Source organism: Ahaetulla prasina, chromosome 7 (genome assembly GCF_028640845.1).
Source record: "Ahaetulla prasina isolate Xishuangbanna chromosome 7, ASM2864084v1, whole genome shotgun sequence".
Classification (NCBI taxonomy): domain Eukaryota; kingdom Metazoa; phylum Chordata; class Lepidosauria; order Squamata; family Colubridae; genus Ahaetulla; species Ahaetulla prasina.
The window spans coordinates 40,013,464-40,035,794 of record NC_080545.1 but is presented as its reverse complement, the minus strand read 5'-3'; the positions used below and the strand labels follow the sequence as shown (position 1 = coordinate 40,035,794).

The 22,331-nt window shown below is 37.2% G+C and overlaps 1 protein-coding gene across 2 annotated transcripts in view; it reads left to right on the top strand.

Annotated features, from left to right (window-relative positions):
- NELL2 (neural EGFL like 2) overlaps positions 1–22,331 on the top strand; it is a 551,557-nt gene that overhangs the window by 475,348 nt on the left and 53,878 nt on the right. The window contains exon 16 of one of the 2 annotated variants that reach the window (XM_058191220.1): positions 5,443–5,583. The exons of the other annotated variant lie outside the window; for it this stretch is intronic. Within the exon in view, the coding sequence (XP_058047203.1) occupies positions 5,443–5,583 (141 nt within the window). The remainder of the gene's footprint in view (positions 1–5,442; positions 5,584–22,331) is intronic. 2 annotated transcript variants of the gene reach the window in all.

Below are 22,331 nucleotides of genomic sequence, written 5' to 3'. Positions count from 1 at the left end.
GTCACTCATGCCCTTGTTACATCCCGCCTGGACTACTGTAATGCTCTCTACATGGGGCTCCCCTTGAAGGGTACCCGGAAGCTTCAGCTGGTCCAGAATGCAGCTGCACAGGTGATAGAGGGAGCACCTCATGGCTCCCATGTGACACCTATCCTGCGCAGTCTGCACTGGCTCCCAGTGATCTTCCGGGTCCAATTCAAGGTGCTTGTTATCACCTTTAAAGTGCTCCATGGCTTAGGACCGGGATATCTACAGGACCGCCTACTGCCACCGGTAGCCTCCCATTGACCAGTGCGCTCTCACAGAGAGGGCCTCCTTCAGATACCGTCAGCCAGACAATGTCGGCTGGCGACCTCCAGGGGGAGGGCCTTCTCTGTGGGACTCCCTCCGGGGCTCCGTCAACTCCCCGACCTCCAGACCTTCCGCCAAGACATTGTTGTTTCGACGTGCAAGACTAGCTTAAATGTAGTTTTAAATTGGGGTTTTAAATTGGGGCTTTTAAATGCGTTCTTAATTGTATTTAAAAAATTTTAGGCCGAATATTGAATTAGTTTTTTACACTGTTTTTAATCTGTATCCTATGTATTGTGGTTTTATTGGCTGTGAACCGCCCTGAGTCCTTCGGGAGAAGGTCGGTATGCAAATTTAATAAATAAATAAAATAAATAAATAAATAAATCAAAACATTCAACCATCCATCAAACAAGGCATCCATCCATCTATAAATTAAAACACCCATCCACCCATTGATCAACCTACTAACCTTCAATCACCCATACAAAACCTCCAATCATCCAATGATCAACTACTCATTGCTCAACCAACCTTTCTTCTACCACCTGATGCAAAAAACCCTCAATCAACTACCAATCAAAACTAGGTATGCACGCCCCTTACCTCTTCTACAACAAACACTACAGGTCTCAAATGTAAATTAATAAATGCAAGAAGTATCGTTAACAAATTACCTGAATTTATCCTCTTATTAAACAATGGTACATTTGATATCATATTTGTTTGTGAAACATGGCTAAACTCATCCCTCACTGACTCCATTATTTCAAACAAAGAATATCAAGTCCTTCGATCAGATCGTGAACATTGCAGAGGTGGTGGAGTAGCGACCTTTTACAAAAAATCACTGAACTTAAAAAATATTCAAGTTGCATAGAAACTCTCTCTTCCTGAAACTATTATATGTGACCTATCCACCAACACCCCTCTTAGATTCATACTATGCTACAGAGTCCCTGATTACAACATCACTCATGCAAATACGTTCACCTCATTACTAACATGGGCTACCTCTTGCCCATATCCTCTCATATTCCTGGGAGACCTAAATCTACCTTCTATAAACTGGATAACAAATGAATGTACAACTGAACCAATCCATACTACACTATACAGCGCAGTTACAAACCTAGGTCTTGAGCAACTAGTAACTAACAATACCAGACTCAAAAACTGCCTCAACCTCATCTTTTGCAATAACACTAACTCAATTTATGGACTGCAAATAAAAGAACCCTTTTCCAGCAGTGACCACTGCATGATAGACTTTTGTCTAAACATATGCCCTCACATAAATTGTCATAACAATAGTGCTCCAAACTACAATTTTAAAAAAGCTAACTATGACCTTATAAACAATGATCTCTCATTTCTTGACTGGCAAAATCTATTCTCAACCTGTATCACTGCAGAAGACCACTATAAAGTATTTCTACTTGAAATCAATAAAATCATCAAACTATACGTTCCACAAATCACCACTAAAATCAAAAAAAGAAACAAATTACCCATATCAATAAAAAAGCTTCAATCCAAAAAAAAAATCCCTCTGGAGAAGAAACAAAAAGGGTTATGTAGCAAATTTCAAAAACCGCTACAGAAGTATTTGCAACCAAATTAAAACTGAATGTAACATTTACCACACCAAGCAAGAAGACCTTCTACGCACAAATTCCAATCGTGCTTTCTATAATTTTGTGAACAATAAACTTAAAGAAACAAGATCCATCCCACCACTAAAAGAACCTAACGGCAAAGAATGTACGGACAAAACAGTTAAAGCAAACCTCTTTAACACATTCTTCGGCTCAGTCTTTGTAAACAGCGATGGCTCAAATCCGACATTCCTCAATCGTACCAAAAATGATAACAACGACTTAACTCTTATAGACTTCACAGAAGATAATGTTGAAAAAGCTCTTCGCAACCTGAAACCATCATTATCAATTGGTCCTGATGGGCTATGTTCATACTTCTTAAAAAAACTTTCAATCAATATAGCAGAACCCCTAAGCATAATCTTTAATAAAGCTTTCACGACTAGTTCCCTTCCAAAACTCTGGTCTTTAGCCACAGTCATCCCTATCTTCAAAAAAGGAGATCCCAGCCTAGTTGAAAATTACAGACCTATCTCTCCATGTTGCGTCTCATGCAAAGTAATGGAATCTATCATACACCAATCCATTACACTCCACCTTGAAACTAATAACCTATTCTCTAATAAACAATTTGGTTTCAGAAAAAAATTGTCTTGTAACTTACAACTTCTCCACTGCAAAAACATATGGACTACCAACCTTGATCAAGGAAAAGCAATAGATGCAATCTACATAGACTTCTGCAAAGCTTTTGATTCAGTAGTACATGACAAACTTCTCTTAAAACTAAAATCCTACGGCATTTCAGGACCTCTTCACAATTGGATAAATGCCTTCCTATCAAACAGACAACAAGTGGTCAAAATTGGCAACGCTCTATCAAATCCTGTTCCTGTCAAAAGTGGCGTTCCGCAAGGTAGTGTTCTTGGACCAACACTCTTCATACTATACATAAATGATCTCTGTGACCTTATCTCAAGTTACTGTGTTCTATTCGCTGATGACGTCAAACTATTTAATACCACTAACAATACTTCTACCCTTCAAAATGACCTTGACTTTGTTTCCGATTGGTCTAAAACTTGGCAACTTCAAATATCAACCAGCAAATGCTCAGTTTTACATATTGGTAAAAAGAACCCTAATGTCAAGTACAAGCTTGATGGACATTACCTTACTGTGACCCCCTCCTGTCAAAAGTGGCGTTCCGCAAGGTAGTGTTCTTGGACCAACACTCTTCATACTATACATAAATGATCTCTGTGACCTTATCTCAAGTTACTGTGTTCTATTCGCTGATGACGTCAAACTATTTAATACCACTAACAATACTTCTACCCTTCAAAATGACCTTGACTTTGTTTCCGATTGGTCTAAAACTTGGCAACTTCAAATATCAACCAGCAAATGCTCAGTTTTACATATTGGTAAAAAGAACCCTAATGTCAAGTACAAGCTTGATGGACATTACCTTACTGACGACCCCCTCCCTGTCAAAGACCTTGGAGTTTTCATATCAAATGACCTAAATGCCAAATCATCTATTGTAATATCCTTCCTGTAAAAGACTACTTCAGCTTCAATTGCAACATTACAAGAGCAAACAATAGATTCAAACTTAATGTCAACCGCTTCAAACTTGATTGCAGAAAATATGACTTTTGTAACAGAGTTGTTAACGCTTGGAACTTACTACCTGACTCTATAGTCTCTACTCAAAACCCCAAAATCTTCAACCAAAAACTGTCTACTATTGACCTCACCCCATTCCTAAAAGGACTATAAGGGGCGTGCATAAGAGCACAAAAATGCCTACCATTCCTCTCCTATTGTTCTCTTCATTATAGTATTATATGCATACTTTTACTTATACTTTTACTTATATATACTTTTTCTCTCACGATGGGTTATTGTTTATGTTGATGATGGTATATATTGTTGTGACAAAATAAAAAAAAAAGAAACAGCCCATTTCAGCTTCAGCACAGCCTAATTAGTACAAGTTGACTGTCCATTGGATCCGCCTCCCGACTCTCAGCTGTTTCAGGCTGCAGGAATTGCCATTGCCTATTGCTGCGCGGACCTCTGCTGCTTGCTGCAAAAAGGTAAATTACTGGGAGCAGATTTTTTTTCTTGTGATAATCAAGCTATGTTGAAAACGAAAATGAAAGTAAAGCTCGCTGTTTGCTGCAATGAGGCAAAATTGCTGGGAGACAAGAGGCAGATTTCTTTTTCTTGTTTTCCTCACCAAAACAGGTAAGTGAATCTTATAGTCTGGAGCATCTTATACTCCAAAAAATACAGTAACTTGCAGAATTATTTCAGAATATATATATTCTGAATATATATAGGGTTTTAGTTTTAAATTTAGTTTTTAAATGGGGTTTTGTATCATTTTAACGATAGTTTTAAATCTGGCCTAATTTAATAAGTTTTTTAAATGTTGTTTTAACTTGTATTTATTCTTATGTTTTATTAGACTGTAAACCACCCTGAGTCCTTTGGGAGATAGGGCGGTATAAAATTTTTAATAATAAATAAATAAATAAATAAATAGAATATTGGCTTTATTTTTTAAAAAGTATTCCATTCTATATAGAATTTAAGTCAATAGAGTAATGCCTTTTAAATATTTTGTAAACCTTTCATAAATATTCATTTATCTAGGTATCATGTATTACATTATTGCGGGAAATGGGAGGGGGAAAAAATCAGAAGTTTTATGTACCATAATTTCAGATAAGAACTTTGGGAAACTTTTATTTTATTTATTAAAGTTTTTTCGCGAGATATAATGGAATGTTATGGATATTGTGAAAGGGATAAATTTATTTTATAAATACCAGTTTGCCTCATTTTCAATTATCTGAATTAATTCATTGTAAACTGTTTTTACTTTTCCACACATTCCTTTAAAAAAATCTATACTGTATATTTTCAGTTTCTGAAATATTATTGGTTGCCATTGCAAGACTAGAGAGAAGTAGATCTAAAAACCAGTTTGTTTCAGCTTAGGAAATGTGCTAATTATGACAATGATGCAATTCATATTCAAAATGTGTATTGGAATAGACTTTATATTTCAAAAAAAATCTAAAAAATAATTTCTAGGAGAATTAACTATAGAAGAAAAGGAGTTATGATTTAATGTCCTGTTCATGCTATACAATAGATATGAATAGTCTAATGCAAGACATGGGAGAAGGGATAATAGAAATAACCTTCCAGATGGAATGACTTTTTCTGCTTGCCATGGGCAGTAGCATCCAAAATATGCTTCTCATTTATCTTCATTGAATGAATTAGAAATGTTTCAACAATACTGAGTATTTTAATGGTGTTATTTTGTTCATGGTTCACATTTATTTCGCTCTTGCATCTTTACAAAAAGATAATGCTTATTACACTTCAGTTCCTTTTTAGTATATTGTATCTCAGTCTATAGAATATAAATACTTTTTGTATATCAATTTCTTTTATGTGTCCACAAACAACAGCCATTTCTGTGGACTGAAACTATGGTTTATGTTGTTTTCTATTTATTGAGCAGATATTGATGAATGTTCAGATGGCTTTGTTCAGTGTGACAGCCATGCCACCTGTATTAACCTACCTGGATGGTACCACTGTGAGTGCAGGGATGGTTACCACGATAATGGCATGTTTTCATCTAGTGGAGAATCATGTGAAGGTTGGTAAAGGGGCATCATAATTTTAATTTGGTATTCCTATGAAATTGTACTTGAGTGATACTAATTGACTTGATTTAGGCTAAGAATTCATTGTGTTGAGCCCAGAGATCTTATAAAGAGCAAACAAATAGAAAACAAATATTATCTTTATTGTAATTTATATCCCCACAAAACTGGGGATATAATCTGGAACTGAGCATTATTTCAGCAATCTGACCCATTGCAATTTACTTCAGAAAAAATAAATACCATATCAATAGACAAAAATACTTTTCCATGTGAATCATCCTTCATCTCTTTCTATTTCCCCCAAAGGAGCTTTCTATTTCTTTGCTCTTTCTGCAACATCTGCTTTCCCTAAAATATTTTGGGAAGACTAAGAGCGTTCTTGAAATGTGGGATATCACAGAAAGAATAAATGACCTCAATTCAGACTTAATCTTAAACTAAGTAGAAAATTCATATAAGGAATTTTTCGGGAGGTTTTGTGGGAGAAATATCCCTATCAGGGATGAAAATCAAAAATTTTCCCTACTGGTTCTGTGGGCGTGGCTTAATTAGTGGGCATGGCTTGGTGGTCAGGTGACTAGGTGGGCGTGGCCAATAACAATAAATAATAAAAATAATAAAGTACACAAAACAATAAGAGGTACCAAAAACCAACTTTCACACTTTACACACACACAACACAACACAACACAACTGACTCACACACAATGTAAAAGCAGCTGCACCTCACCCAAAATGGCCTCTGCAACAAGCAGGAACCTCACACAGCTACAAAAAGCTCAAAAACCAACTTTCACACTTTACACACACACAACACAACACAACTGACTCACACACACACACAAAATGCCACATACAGCTTTGTGAGATTTTGTGTGTTTGTGTAGTTAAAGTGAAACACTACAAAAACACACCAAATCTCAGAAAGCTGCACAAATATTTTATTTTATTTTATTATTTTATTTTATTGTATTTATATTTTTAGATAAAAACAGCTAAATTTAAAACTTCCTTAACTTTAAAACGTCCTTAACTTTAAATTGCTATATCTAAAAAAACAATAAAACTCCTAAAAAAAACCCAATTAACTATTTTTTAAAAGCTCCCCCCTCACCTTACTTACCTAGTTCAAGGGAAAAAGTAGGCAGATTCAATTGCTAGTTGATGCAATTGATTGCAGCAGCCGAAGCAAGGCCGGAATAGCGAAAGAGACCGAAAGAAGCAGGAAGCTGCCAATTAGGCAAGTGGGGAGTGGGCAATTGGGTGGGCATGGAGGGGGGCAGGGATTTTTGCTACCGGTTTTCCAAACTACCTGCCCTCATCGCTACCAGATTGCATGATCCAGTCCGAACCGGGAGCATTTCAACCCTTATCCCTACCCACTTTGTTTAAGAGTATTTCCTAATGCAGACTTCCCCAAACTTCTCACCTTTGTGGACCAGAGGGTGGGGAATGGGAGAGGAGATGGTTCCATGCAAGTGATGGCAAAGAATGTACACACATGGAGCTCCAATTGCATAAGTGTTGGGCTTTCACAAATGAAAATGTGCGCAAGCATGTGCTTGCCTGCCACTTCCATGGGCTGGTTCTCAAGGTCTAGTAATGAGCCATGGCCTGGGGGTTGGGGACCCCTTTGCTAATGCCTTTGAAAATAAAAATAGAGAGAGAGAAAAACAGTGAGAATCATAAATTTTGTAACATATTTATTCATAATACAAACCAACATATTTATTTTGTAACATATTTATTCATAATACAAACCAAGGCAAAGTAAAGCTTGGTTTTACAGCTTTACCAAGATGTACCAACATCTGCACATTCCAGATGTTCCTTTGATATTATGGATGTTGAACAAAATGGAATAAGCAGTATGCCTTCATTAGATAAATAACTGGAAATGTCTCTTGATGTCCACATGCACATTCCATGAAATTGGGTAGACCTTTGGCAGCTGTTTGGGTCTGGGAAAATGGATGAGAAGGAAGATATTCTAAAAACTGCAAGTGGCCTCATTTTGAAAAGCATCCAATGTTTTAAAGATAAGTTTTGCTCTTTTCTATTTTAAACAAAATAATTGCCCCACAGCTTTATAAGTAGCATTGCAGCTGATCATGATACTTTCTTACAATGCCTCATTTGAAAGAGTAAAATGTTGGGATATTATTCTAAAAGTGCTGCTGAACAAAAAGAAAAAGAAATTGGAGCTTCCTCTTGCTTGCTCCATCTCCAACATTCCCAGAATATCTTTATGGCTTTGTAATACTTGCATAAAATCTCTATAAATCCAGTACCTCATACACAATTAGTGGATTAACTGGGCAAAATGGCATTGTCTGCATTTGCTTACAAGTTCTGTTTAGATGCTACAGAATCGCTCTGTATTTGTTGAGACATTTCTGCATTAGAGCAATGGGAGGATCATACTACCAGGACTGGATTAGTTTTTAAATTTATGGGTTTTTTAATGGGTTTTTTATTATTTATTCTAAATTTTTTAATCTCGGCCAATTGAATAAGTTTTTTAATTGTATTTTAATTGTATTTATATTGTAATATTATTGTGTATTTTTATCTGGCTGTGAACCGCCCTGAGTCCTTCGGGAGAAGGGCGGTATAAAAATTTAAATAATAAATAAATAAATAAATAAATACTGTCTACCACATTCAACATGCCTACCGGCTTGACTGCATGATTAACTGTATGTGTTTGCTCAGGAAATGTGGATAAAGGCTATAGGTAGCCCTCAATTTACAACCATTCATTTAGCAGTGATACAAAGTTACAACAGCCCTGGAAAAATGACTGGTCTTTGCACTTATGACTGTCACAGCATTACCACAATCATGTGATCAAATTGGGGCATTGAACAACTACTGGCATGTATTTATGACATTTGCAGCATCTGGGGTCATCTGCAAGCTTCAAAATCTTCTGACAAGTAAAGTCAATAGCCACATGATTCACTTAATAACTGTAGTGATCATTTAACAACTGGGGCAAAAAAGGTAATAAAATTAGGTGCAATTCATTACCTTATTAAGCAACAGAAATTTGGGTCCGGCTTCCGGTGGCGCCACCTTCTTCGCTGAGTTCCTAATTAAGGAGCTCCGTACTGAACTTCGTAAAAGCCAGGAAAATGCCGGCTTTAATCTCCTTCCCTGGATGAAAGGGAAAGATAAGAGCTGCGGGGGTGTGGTAGACTTCCCCAGGGGCTTTGTTTTTTATTAAGCAGAGCCCTGAGGGTTGAGAGTCCCATAAATAATCCTGCCAAGCTCCGACTTCAGTGCGTGCCTGCAAAAGCAGGAAAAGAAGAAAGTGTCCATCTCTGCTAATTGTCTTATCTTTATGGATTTCTATAAGCAGACGGAATGAGCACGAGTGAACAACTACTGGATTGCAAGTACCGTATATACTCGAGTATAAGCCGACCCGAATATAAGCCGAGGTACCTAATTTTACCACAAAAAACTGGGAAAAACTATTGACTCGAGTATAAGCCTAGGGTGGGAAATGAGGCAGCTACTGGTCAATGTAAAAAATAAAGATAGAGCCAAGTAAAATAACATGAATATTTATTTGAACGAAAAACAATAAAAGTGCAAAAGGGGGTCCCCAAAAAGAATATGGTATCAAAAATACAGTATCTTTAAAAGTAACAGCAACCAAGCTAACGAGAGCTAAAATCCCTCAAAACTGGAGTTCTCCTCCTCATCATCTGTTTGTCCAAACAGAGCTTCAGCTACTTCAGCTTCTGTAATGTTATCCGCATATACGTTGTCGTCATCACTGAGTTCACAGTCGTCATCATCACTGCTGTCACTCTCATACAATGCGCTGTCTTCACTGCCATCCATAGCATTACTAATGCCACATTTCTTGAAGGCACGTTGCACCATGTCCTCTGGAATATCTTCCCATGCATCACGAACCCACTGTGCTATTAGTTCTATGTCTGGCTTTCTCAGATTTCCAACTTTTGTCAGACGAGCTTGACCAGATGTCATCCATTCATGCCACATCCTTCGACACGGTCCTTGAAAGGTTTATTTAAACTGACATCTAGGGGCTGCAATACAGATGTAAGCCCACCTGGAATAACGGCCAAAGTGACTTGAGATGACTTTGCCAATTTTTTTATGTCATCAGATGTGTGGGCTCTGAACATATCCCAAACTAACAGTGATCTTCTAGTCCAGTCCCCACTCCTCAAGCAAGAGATCCTATACTGTTTCAGACAAAGGATTGTCCAGTCTGTTCTTTAAAAACCCTCCAGGAATGAAGTGTCCAATAAGGTTCAAATTGCAAGTAGTCCTCAATTTAAGACTGCAATTGAGCCCAAAACGTTGTTTTGTTATTTTTCCCTAACCGTGTATGTATCCCCTGCCCCCATTTTACGCCAGGCTGCCATCAAAGTAAGCACGCTGAATATTATTATTATTATTATTATTATTATTATTATTATTATTATTATTATTATTATTATTATTATTATCATTATCATTATCATTATCATCATCATCATCATCATCATCATCATCATCATCATTATTATTATTATTATCATTATCATTATTATTATCATCATCATCATTATTATTATTATTATTATCATTATCATTATTATCATTATCATCATCATCATCATCATCATTATTATTATTATTATTATTATTATTATACCGCCCTTCTCCCGAAGGACTCAGTGCGATGAAGTAAGATTCAACAGCGGCAGGGAGGAGCTGGCTCTGTGTTTGTGTGTGTGTAGTATGCGCGCGTTGGCCGCCCTGTTTCCTGGTGCTCTGCTCCCTGACCCCAGTGGCAGTCCTTACTCTCTCTCTCTCCCTCTTTCTTTCCTTCTCATTCCCCAGTTCAGAGCTCGGACTGCTCTTATTTTCACTCCCCCTTTTCTTTTCTTTTCCTTCCTTACACCAGCCGCCCACCTATGCCAAGGTCTCCCTGGCTTTTTCGCTCTCTGTAAGCAGCGGCTTCTCGGCAGCGTCGCCCCCCACCTCCAATTGGTTTGGAGAAGGAAAGCTAATTTGCTGATCTGCGCGAGGGTCGGTTTCTTTTGCCTCCCTTCTTCTTCCTCACTCGGGGGAGTGAAACGCAAAGTATAGTTAGCCTGAAAAAAAACTGAACCGTGTGACTGGCGGGAGAGAAGGACGGCGCCGGGAGGGGCGGGGGGAGAAATCGTTGTTCTTGCCGTATCTCCGCTTTCCAAGAGGCTTTCTTTTCACCTCTTTCTCCCCACCTCCCCAATTTCCATAGGGGGAAAAAAAAAACCTGGGGAAAACTTGGCAAAAAATAAAATAAAATAAAAAGTACTGAGTGCAAATGTTTTTTTTTTATACTGTAGTTGGAGTTTTCCACGTTTCTTTCACATTCCGAGGGCGAGAGGAGGACGAGTAAGAGGAGGGCGAGGGTGACAACGCCCCTCCGCCTCCGAGGCGAGAGGAGGACGAGTGAGAGGGGCGAAATGTCGAATGCCCCTCCGCCCCCACCCTCCGCCGACCACCGCCGCCACCACCGCCGCCACCGCCATCAAAAGCGGCGGAAGAAAACGCCGAGGCCAGCCGCCGCCCAAAACGAGCCGGCCGAGCTGGCAAAGCATGCCGGCAGCATTTGGGCTCGTCCTGCCGGCACTTCACGGCGGCCTCCCCACCCACCCACCCACCCCCACTGCCGCCGCACTCAATTTCGCTTTTCGGAGAGGAGGCGAGGGTGACAACGCCCCTCCGCCTCCGAGGCAAGAGGAGGACGAGTGAGAGGGGCGAAATGTCAACGCCCCTCCGCCCCTCCGCCCCTCCGCCGACCACCGCCGCCGCCGCCATCAAAAAGCGGCGGAAGAAAACGCCGGAGGCCAGCCGCCGCCCCAAAACGAGCCGGCCGAGCTGGCAAAGCATGCCGGCAGCATTTGGGCTCGTCCTGCCGGCCCAGCTGGAAGGGTAGACTCGAGTATAAGCCGAGGGGGCGCTTTTCAGCACAAAAAACGTGCTGAAAAACTCGGCTTATACTCGAGTATATACGGTATTTTTGATTTCCTGACTTCTACCCTTTTAAAAAGAGAAACTTTTTTTTTCTTTGTTTCAACTGACTCTTTAAGATGGCGCCTGAAAGGGAGTGAAAGTGAAGAATTGAATTCTAAACAGCCTGTGTAACTAAGAAGCTAAGAAATGTTATGTGTGGATTCTAATGAAGTGAAGTGAGCTCTCCTATACTTAAAGGGGAAAAGAGAAGTTTCTAGACTTATATTTAGTGAATTTTAAAAACTGAAATGGCTACTAAACCACCTAAGACTGGGGGTAGAAGGGGTTCTGAACCAGCCTTAGAAGATTTGATTAAAGAACAAGGGAAAGTCTTTGAAGAAAAGTTTAAGGAGATAATGGATAATAATGAGAAAATAAGAGAGGAAATAAAAGAGAATAATAAAAAAATAAGAGAAGATATTTTGATGGCTTTCCAAGGTTTGGCAAAAAGACTGGAGGTGGTGGAGGAGGAGGTGCAAGAAATTGCTCAGTCAAATCAGCAAATAGAAAATAGAATGGGGGGAATGCAAATTAAATTGGACAAAAATGAAGATCAAGTGGAAGATCAAGTAGAATGATGGAAGGAGCTCTGAGAATTAGGGGCTTGAATGAGGAGAAAGGGGAAGATTTAAAAAAAAAAATTATCAGAAGCTGTGGCTGAATTTATTGAACTTGATCCACAAGAGGTTGCTTATCAAATTGACAAAATTTATAGAGTTAATTCCTGGATTGCTAGGCAGAAGAAACTTCCTAGATACATTGTGGTTTATTTTTTGAAAAGAACAGTGAGAAATCAAATTTTACAAGTTGCATTTCAGAAAAACTTGAAAATAGGAGAACAGGAGCTGAAGGTTTTGAAAGAGATTCCTCCCAAGATGTTAAGGGATAGAAAGGACTTTACATTTTTTACACAAGAACTTAAGAAATACCAGATTCAATTTAGATGGGAGGTTCCAGTTGGTTTGACAGTGTATTATCAAGGAAGGAGATATCGTATTGATACAGTGCTTAAGGCCAAAGATTTTCTTTCCACCGTGCTGAAACTTGAAGTAGAAATAATAGAAAAAAGAATTCAAGAGACTCAAATGGGTGTGGAAGCTGAGGTGATTCCAGTGATGTTACCATCTGAGGAACAACCACAAGAACAAAGACTGACGAGGGGAGCCCTTAAGCGTAAAGAAAAGGAGCAACAAACTCAAAGTAAAGTTCAGGATTCTGCTACAGAAGCGGTGGGAGGAGCACGGCCGAAGATACGGGAGGACGATCTTCAGCTGATCGCTCAAAAGCTTCAGCAGGCCAGTAATGGCAAGTAAAATCTTGACCTGGAATGTCAATGGTTTGAATTCAGCTCAGAAGAGAAGAAAAATATTTCATTATTTGAAACAATTTAGAAATGATGTTATTTGCTTACAAGAAACGCATATTAAACTATCAGATCAAAAGTACTTAATAAACTCAAAGTTAGGTAAACATTTTGTTGCCTCTGCTTTGGACAAAAAACATGGCATAGTGGTTTATTTGAGAAAAGATATACCAGCCAAGTTAATAGAGGCAGATATTCACGGAAGATATATTGCTATTGAACTTACAATAGAAACAAAAAAGACCCTTTTGTTTGGTATATATGCACCCAATCAGCAACAAGAAAAATTTTATAGAATGTTGTATGATAAGTTGATTCTATGGGATTATAAATCGTGTATTATATTGGGAGATTGGAATGGAGTAATAGATACACGAAAGGACAAGAGAACTTTTTCTAAGAAAATACCTGCATGTGCAAAGCTGCCTAAATCCTTTTTTGACATGATAGAAGATTTTGAATTGAGAGATGTATGGAGACTGCGGAATTTGGAGGAAAGAGACTATACTTTTTTCTCTGATAGGCATCAATCCTTCTCACGTATTGATTTTATTTTAATTTCTAATGACTTGCTTTTTAAGGTGAAGAAAACTAAGATATTTCCAAGATGTTTGTCTGATCATAGTCCTGTTTGGATGGAATTGCAATATGGAATAGAAGGTAGAAGAACTTGGAGATTAAATGAAAATTTGTTTAGATATCAGGATAATGTAAATCAATGTAAAAAGCAGATGAAAGAATTTTTTGATTATAATTTGAATAACGAAACATCGATAGAAATGGTTTGGGACGCCAGTAAAGCTTTTATGAGAGGTGTATTAATATATATTAATAATAGACAGAGAAATAAGCAACAAAGACAGCGTAGGTATTTAGAAGAGGAAATTTATAAGAAACAACAATTATTAATACATAACCCACATGATCAAAAACTTAAAGATGCAATAAAGTTATTACAGAATCAATTTAATATGATAATAGCTGATCAGGTGGCAACAAATATACAATATGCCAAACATAATACTTTTTGTAATGCAAATAGACCTGGTAGGTGGTTAGCATTTACCTTAAGGAAAAGACAAAAACAACGTACTATAGAAAAAATAGAATATAAAGGTAAAGAGAGATACCAACAGGATAAAATTAAAAAAGCTTTTTTAGAATATTATACAAATTTATATCTTAAAGATAATATATTGAACAGGGATATTGATAATTATTTGAAGGAATATAAGGTTAAAAATTTAACCTTAGAACAAACGGATGAACTGAATCGGCCAATAACTTCTGAAGAAATTATTCTGGTAATTAAACAATTAAAAATGGGGAAAACTCCTGGTACGGATGGGCTTACAGTTAGTTATTATAGGAATTTACAGGATGAGATGTTAGGTCCACTTAAGGAATTATTTAATCAGATACAAATAGGAGGGGGAATTCCCCCCTCATGGAGAACCTCTTTTATTTCATTGATACCAAAAGAGGAACAGGATTGTTCTAAACCTGGAAACTATAGGCCAATCTCGCTTTTAAATAATGATTATAAGATTTTTGTTAAAATAATAGCTAATAGATTAATGTTGATTTTGCAGCGAAGAATTCATAATGATCAATCTGGATTTATAAAAGGGAGACAGATGAGGAATAATGTTAGGCAGATTGTTAATTTACTGGAGTATTTAGAAAAGAAAAATTTTATTCCAGCAGCATTTATTTTTCTCGATGCAGAGAAAGCTTTTGATCAATTGCATTGGGATTTTTTATTTAAATTAATAGAAAAAATGCAATTTGGAGATGGTTTTACAAGAATAATTAGGGCAATTTATGGAGAGCAAACAGCACAGATTATAATTAATGGTAGCTTAACAGAACCTTTTAAGATTGTGAAAGGAACAAGACAGGGATGTCCTTTATCACCATTATTGTTTATTCTAACTCTAGAACCATTATTGGATAAAATACGAGAAGTAAAGGAGATAGAGGGAATTAAAGTTAGACAACATGAATATAAGCTGAGAGCTTTTGCAGATGACCTGGTGATTACTTTAACAAACCCTATAAACTCTACTAAATCTTTGTTGGAAATAATTTATCAATATGGGAAGGTTTCAGGGTTTAAGGTAAATCAGAAAAAGACAAAAGTGATAATAAAAAATATGGCCAGACAACAGAAAGAAAAACTAGAGGAAATAACAGGATTTGAAATTGTAAAGAAGGTTAAATACTTAGGGGTCTATATTACATCATCAAATGTGAAATTGTATAAGAATAACTATGAGGTTTTACGGCAAAAAGTTCAGAAGGAGTTGATTGTTTGGAAAAAATTGCAATTATCCTTGCTGGGGAGAATAGCTGCTACTAAAATGAATGTTTTACCTAGATTTTTATTCCTCTTTCAGATGATACCAATAATTAAGAAAGATAAGAATCTTGAGGAATGGCAGATGGGAATTAACAAATTTATATGGGAAGGTAAAAAAGCGAGGGTTAAAATGAAAATAATTCAAGATTCCCAGGAAAGGGGAGGTTTAAAAATGCCCAATTTTAAATTATACTATGAAGCAGCTGCTCTCTCTGTAATAAGTGATTGGTTTAATTAACGGAGGAAAGAATTTTGAATATAGAAGGTTATGACTTGCTATATGGATGGCATGCATATTTAATTTATGACAAAAAGGTGGATAAGGCCTTTAAAAATCATGTGTTAAGAACTGTTCTTCTGCGTGTTTGGAAAAAATACTCTTACAAACTAAATTATAAGGTTCCTATATGGGCAAGTCCTAGACATACAATAGAGAATATAAATATAGAACAGAATCAGGAAATGATTACATATAAAGATCTTTTGTATACTGAAAGAGGTAATTTGCAATTAAAATCTTTGCACGTACTAAAAGAAGAAGGGAAAAATTATACTTGGTTTCAATATGAGCAACTACGTGCTAGATGGAAGGAAGATCAGAAAATTGGTATAGTGCAGAACGAGGGAAATTTGGTAAAGCAAATTAGAAATCAGTCTCAGGAGCATATAAAGAGATTGTATAATGTGTTACTTGAAATAGATTCTGAAAGGGACTTGGTAAAGGACCGAATGATAAAGTGGGCACAAAATTTTCCGGAGCCAATATTACTGGAAACTTGGGGAAAAATTTGGGTTAGAAATGTTAAATTTACGCAGGCACAGAATCTGAGGGAAAATTTTTATAAAATGTTTTATAGATGGCACTTAGATCCTAAGAAATTATCGTGTATGTACCCAGATATGCAAGCAAAATGTTGGAGATGTAATTGTGATGATGCTACATATTTTCATATTTGGTGGACTTGTAAGGGTATAAAGGCCTTTTGGATAAAAATTTGGTGGATTTTACAAAATGTTTTGAAAAAAGATAAAGTTCCTGCCGCAATTTTTTTTGTTGGGAATTATTACGGACTGTACAGTAATTGAGACTAAATTGATTTTAAATCTAATAACAGCAGCAAGATTACTAATAGGACAATACTGGAAGAAAAAAGAAGTACCTACAATAGAAGAATGGATATTGAAAGTTGCCAATTTGGCTGAGATGGCGAAGATTTCAGCCTTTTTGAAAGACAATACGCAAGAAAGATACTTAAAGGAATGGGAAAAATGGATTGACTATATTCAAAGTAGATATCAGACTAAGAGTTATCAGACTGTTTTTGAATGATTATGATGTATTATTTTTGATTGTTTTCGGGGGAAGTTAGGAATTGATGATTGTAGGGATATAATTAAGTTGGGACAAAATTTTTTTAGCATATGTTTGTTTTATCTTTAACTATACCTTTTGCTCGTTCCAGGAAGTCGGGGGGGGGAGGGGGGTTGTGAAGGAGGGGAGGGAGGTGGGGAAAGGAAAATTTTCTGTAAAACCTTTTGAATAAAAAAAAAATTTGGGTCCCAATTGTGGTCATAATTTGAGAACAACCTGCATATGATCAGGCAATTTCTGTATAATCATGATTTTATAGACAAAATTTATTAAAGATATTGATTACTAGGTTTTCAGGAAAAGAGAAGAAAATTTTATTGTTATCTAAATAAAGCTATTCTGTGTTATGTTTTTGTTTTTGCTTTACATATTTAATATACTATACATTTTAAAAAAACCTCTTATTACTGTATAAAACATTTAACCACCAGTAAAATAATAATACACTGCTTTTATGATTTGTAGAAATGCTACAGTTAAGGAAAAGAAACTTATGCAGCAGTATTTCAAACTTAGCTGTACAAAGATTAGGTATTATATAAATGGCAATTATTTAGTGGGCCTGTACTTGGTATTTCTAAGATACTGTTCTGAAATGAAACTTTAAGGTATATTTATGTAGAAGCTTTGTGTTACATTTCACAGGAAAGACTATACAGCACATTCTGCTATGAACTATTTAAATCAAGGAGAGGTAAGAGGAAAGGAAATCTCTTTCATTTTGGTAGGAATAAGATTTACATTTTCATTCAATTTTTACATATTAAGTTTCTAAAATCTAAGTATAATTAATCTTACAGGAGTAAAGAAATTTCTCTTTCCTTGGAAAGAAAAAGTGGCCTGAATGTATTATTGGAGAAGACCAGTTCATAAGAAGATGAGTCTTCCTAAGAAATTAGACAGGCCTATGATGCCTGTTGGTATTCCAAATTTAGATTGCTGGCATCACAAAATGGAGTTTAGGGATGCAAGGAGACCCATTAAACCATCCATATTTTTTCAAATAAAATTTATTCCCAAGTACTTGGCAATATTAAAACTAGGATACAAAATACTTTCCCATCTATAATTTAGTGTAAAAAAACACAACATAATGCACGCATAATAAAGAAAGCTGCTGTGAAACACAGGATGTATCTTCCCTAGTATACAAGGGAGGCTAAGCTGGACAGTTACCAGGTTAATCACTTTCACTATAGGGAAAGGACCAATGAATTTAGGTCTGAATTTCTTTCTTCTTTTTTTTTGAATTTTTTTTTATTTTATAGACAAACATACAATACATAATCAATCATTTAGTGTATCATCTGAGTACATCTTTTGTGTCTTCTTGTTCCTCCAATATTAATCATTTCATAATATTATCATTTCATTTATTGTAACATTTCTCTCACATTTCTTTCTTAACTATTAATACATTTATCTATCTTCTCTCCCCTTTTTCTTCTTCCCTTGTTTCATTACATTATACATCTCTTCTCTAACCAATGGTAAAATTGTCCCTATATCTTAAAGTACTCCCAATTCCTCTCTTTCTTTAATTGTCAAAGTCAGTCTATTCATTTCTGCACAATCCAATATTTTCTTAATTACTTCCCCCTCTGTAGGGATTTTCTCTGCTTTCCATCTTTGCGCAAATACTATCCTCACTGCCGTTATTACATATATAATTAAATACCGTATATACTCGAATATAAGCCGATCCGAGTATAAGCCGAGGTCCCCAATTTTACCCCAAAAAACTGGGGTAAACTGGGGACTCGAGTATAAGCTGAGGGAGGGAAATGAGGCAGCTACCGGTCAGGGAAAGCCTCCCTCCCTCAGCCGAGAAGGCTGGCGGCTCCCCCGCCCCGCCCTCTCACTGCACCGGCAGGGCTTCCCCCCGCTAATGCAAAAGCCCGCCCAGTTTGCACCATCCGGTATAATGTGAAAAAAAGAAGAAAACTCAAAATCAATATAATCAGTATTTTAGGACGTTTTTCAGCACAAAAAACGTGCTGAAAAACTCGGCTTATACTCGAGTATATACGGTATATATTTTCTTTACTAAATTTCTCTGGTAGGATACCCAATAGGAGCAGTTCCGTTTTTAAATCTATATGTTGTTGTATCATTTCTTCTAACCATGTTTTAATTTTAGTCCAATAATTTCTCACTTCTGGACATGTCCATCACATATGATAATACGATCCTGGTGTCTGATGGCATTTCCAATATTTAGCTGATTTAGCTTTAAACATTTTTGCCAGTTTTTCAGATGGCATGTGCCATCTATAAAACATTTTATATTGATTCTCCTTATATGCTTTGGTCATTGTTAATTTATCATTCCATTTCCATAGCTGCTGCCATTTTTCTAACTCAATTGAATATCCAAAAATTTTTGCTCAAGCTATCATTTTTTCTTTTTACCTGCTCTTCTTCTAATTCCATACTAAGTAATTATATATTTTTAAAATTATTTTGTCATCTGTTCCTGTGAGTATTCTATCCAGTTCTGTCATTTCTAAATAAAAACCATATAGCTTAGCATCTTTTTCATATCTTGTTTGTATTTGCATATCAGTATACCAGTCCATCTCAATCCCTTGTTCTTCTATTTATTGTTTCCCTTTCAATCCCCTCTTATCTGTTAGTATATCCTTATATCTAAGAATATTTCTAATATTGATAATATTTGAGTGTATTAATGCTTCCATTGTTGATAACCATGTTGGTATTTTCAAATAATATTTATCTCTAACCTTCTCCCACACCAATGCATTATGCATTTCTTACATAATGTCTTTGAAAATAAGTATGCATCTTGCTTCTGCCATACTATAAAAAGGCATGCCATCCCACTTGTAAATCGTGTTCTTCCAATGTTAATAATCATGTATTTCTTAATCCAATCCATTCTCTCATCCAAGTCACCGCTGCTGCCTGGTAGTATAGTTCCCAAGTCAGCAGTCCAAATCTTCCACATAATCTCGCATCTTGTAACATTTTTATGTTGATTCTTACTTTCTTGCCTTGCCATGTAAGTTTCCATATTATTTTATTAAGGTATTCAAACTGTCTTTTCCACTTTTATCGGTATTGTCTGAAATAATAACAGTGGTGATAATGGACATCCTTGCCTTGTGCCTTTCATTATGTTAACTTTTTCTGTCATCTCTCCATTCATCATTATTTTTGCCAATTGCTTTTTATAAATTGTTTTTATCATATTTGTAAATCTCTCCCCAAACTCCATCATCTGTAATTTTTTTATCATAAATTGCCAGTTCACATTATCAAATGCTTTCTGTGCATCTAGAAACATCATCGCCATTTGTTTTTCTGAATGTACCTCATAATATTCCAAAGTATTCAAGATTATCCTCATATTGTCTCTAATTTGTCTCTTAGGTTAAAAACCTATTTTGATGCATATGAATAAATTCATTTAAGAGACTTTTTAATCTATTCACCATTATTGAGGCAAAAATCTTATAATCGTTGTTCAACAATGAGATCAGTCTATGGTTTTTGACTTGTAGATCTGTATCTTCTTTAGGTATAAGTGTGACATACGCCTTTGTCCAAGAGTCTGATATCTTTGCCTCGACCAATAGTTTGTTAAATACTTCCAATATTACATTACTTAACACATCTTGAAATGATTTATATAGTTCTGCCAGTAGTCCATCTGGGCCCAGTGTTTTCGCAATTATTTTTTTTGTTTTTTAATTGCCTCTGTCAATTCCATAATCGATATTCTTTCTTCTAGGGCTTTCTTATATTGTTCAGGTATTTTAGGTAAGTCAGATTTCTCTAGAAATTGTTTTATCTTTCCATCAGGTATCATCTCTTGGTTATATAGTCTCTCATAATAGTTTTGAATTTTTTTTTCTTTTCTTCATTTCTATAACATATACTTCCTTTTTCAATTTGTAATTGGTTAATTAACTTCTTCTCTTTTTCTCTTTTCATTTTATATGCCAACCATCTACCTGATTTATTTGCATTTTCAAAAAAATTCTGTTTGGCTAATCTCAATTTACATGCCAAAACCTCTTGTTCAATTAAATTTATTTCATTTTTTTCAATTTCATTTGTTTTTGACTTTATCATTTTGAGGATTTTTTTATTTATTTTATTTATTTATTTATTCATACTTTTATACCGCCCTATCTCCCTAGGGACTCAGGGCGGTGTACAGCCATATAAAAAACACATAAATATACAAAGTAAAACATTAATCTAAAAAACTTATTAAATAGGCCAAATATTTAAAATAGACATATAAATAATAAAACCCGGTTAAAATTTAGTTTTAAAATTTTTAAAAATATTAATAAAGCCCCAAATTAAAATTTGACACTATTATGCCAGTCCCGCTTGAATAAATAGGTGTGTTTTGAGCTCACGACGGAAGGTCCGAAGATCAGGCACTTGACGTAAGCCAGGGGGAAGTTCGTTCCAGAGTGTCGGTGCCCCCACAGAGAAGGCCCTGCTCCTGGGGTCCGCCAGCCGACACTGTTTGGCAGACGGCACCCTGAGGAGACCCTCTCTGTGAGAGCGTACGGGTCAGTGGGAGGCATAAGGTAACAGCAGGCGGTCTCGTAAGTACCCGGGTCCTAAGCCATGGAGCGCTTTAAAGGTGGTAACCAAAATCTTGAAGCGCACCCGGAAAACCACAGGAAGCCAGTACAGGCTACGGAGTAGTGGTGTTACGTGGGAGCCACGAGCGGCTCCCGTTACCACTCGCACAGCCGCATTCTGGACTAACTGTAGCCTCCGGGTGCACCTCAAGGGCAGCCCCATGTAGAGAGCATTGCAGTAATCCAACCTAGATGTAACCAGAGCGTGAGTGACCGTGCATAAGGCATCCCGGTAAGGGCGCGAACTGGCGGACCAAGCGAACTTGGTAAAGGCCTCCTGGAGACGGCTGCCAGATGTTCATCAAAGGACAGCCGTCCATCCAGGAGGACGCCCAAGTTGCAACCACTTCCTTTGGGGCCACTAACTCGCTTCAACAGTCAGCCGCGGATGCAGCTGACTGTACCGGGGTGCCGGCATCCACAGCCACTCCGTCTTGGAGGGATTGAGCTTGAGTCTGTTTCTCCCCATCCAGACCCGTACAGCTTCCAGACACCGGGACAGCACTTCAACCGCTTCGTTGGGGTGGTCCGGGGTGGAAAGGTACAGCTGAGTATCATCAGCGTACAGATGATAACTCACCCCGAAACCACTGATGACCTCACCCAGCGGCTTCATATAGATGTTGAACAGGGTAGGCGAGAGAATCGACCCCTGAGGCACCCCACAAGTGAGGCGCCTTGAGGACGACCTCTGCCCCCCCGTCAACACCGTCTGCGACCGGTCAGAGAGATAGGAGGAGAACCACCGATAAACGGTGCCCCCCACTCCCAATCCCTCCAACCGGCGCAGCAGGATACCATGGTTGATGGTATCAAAAGCCGCTGAGAGGTCTAATAGGACCAAGGCAGAGGAGCAACCCCTGTCCCTGGCCCTCCAGAGGTCATCCACCAACGCGACCAAAGCCGTCTCCGTGCTATAACTGGGTCGGAAGCTGGACTGGAACGGGTCTAGATAGACAGTTTCCTCCAGGTGCTGGGGGAGCTGC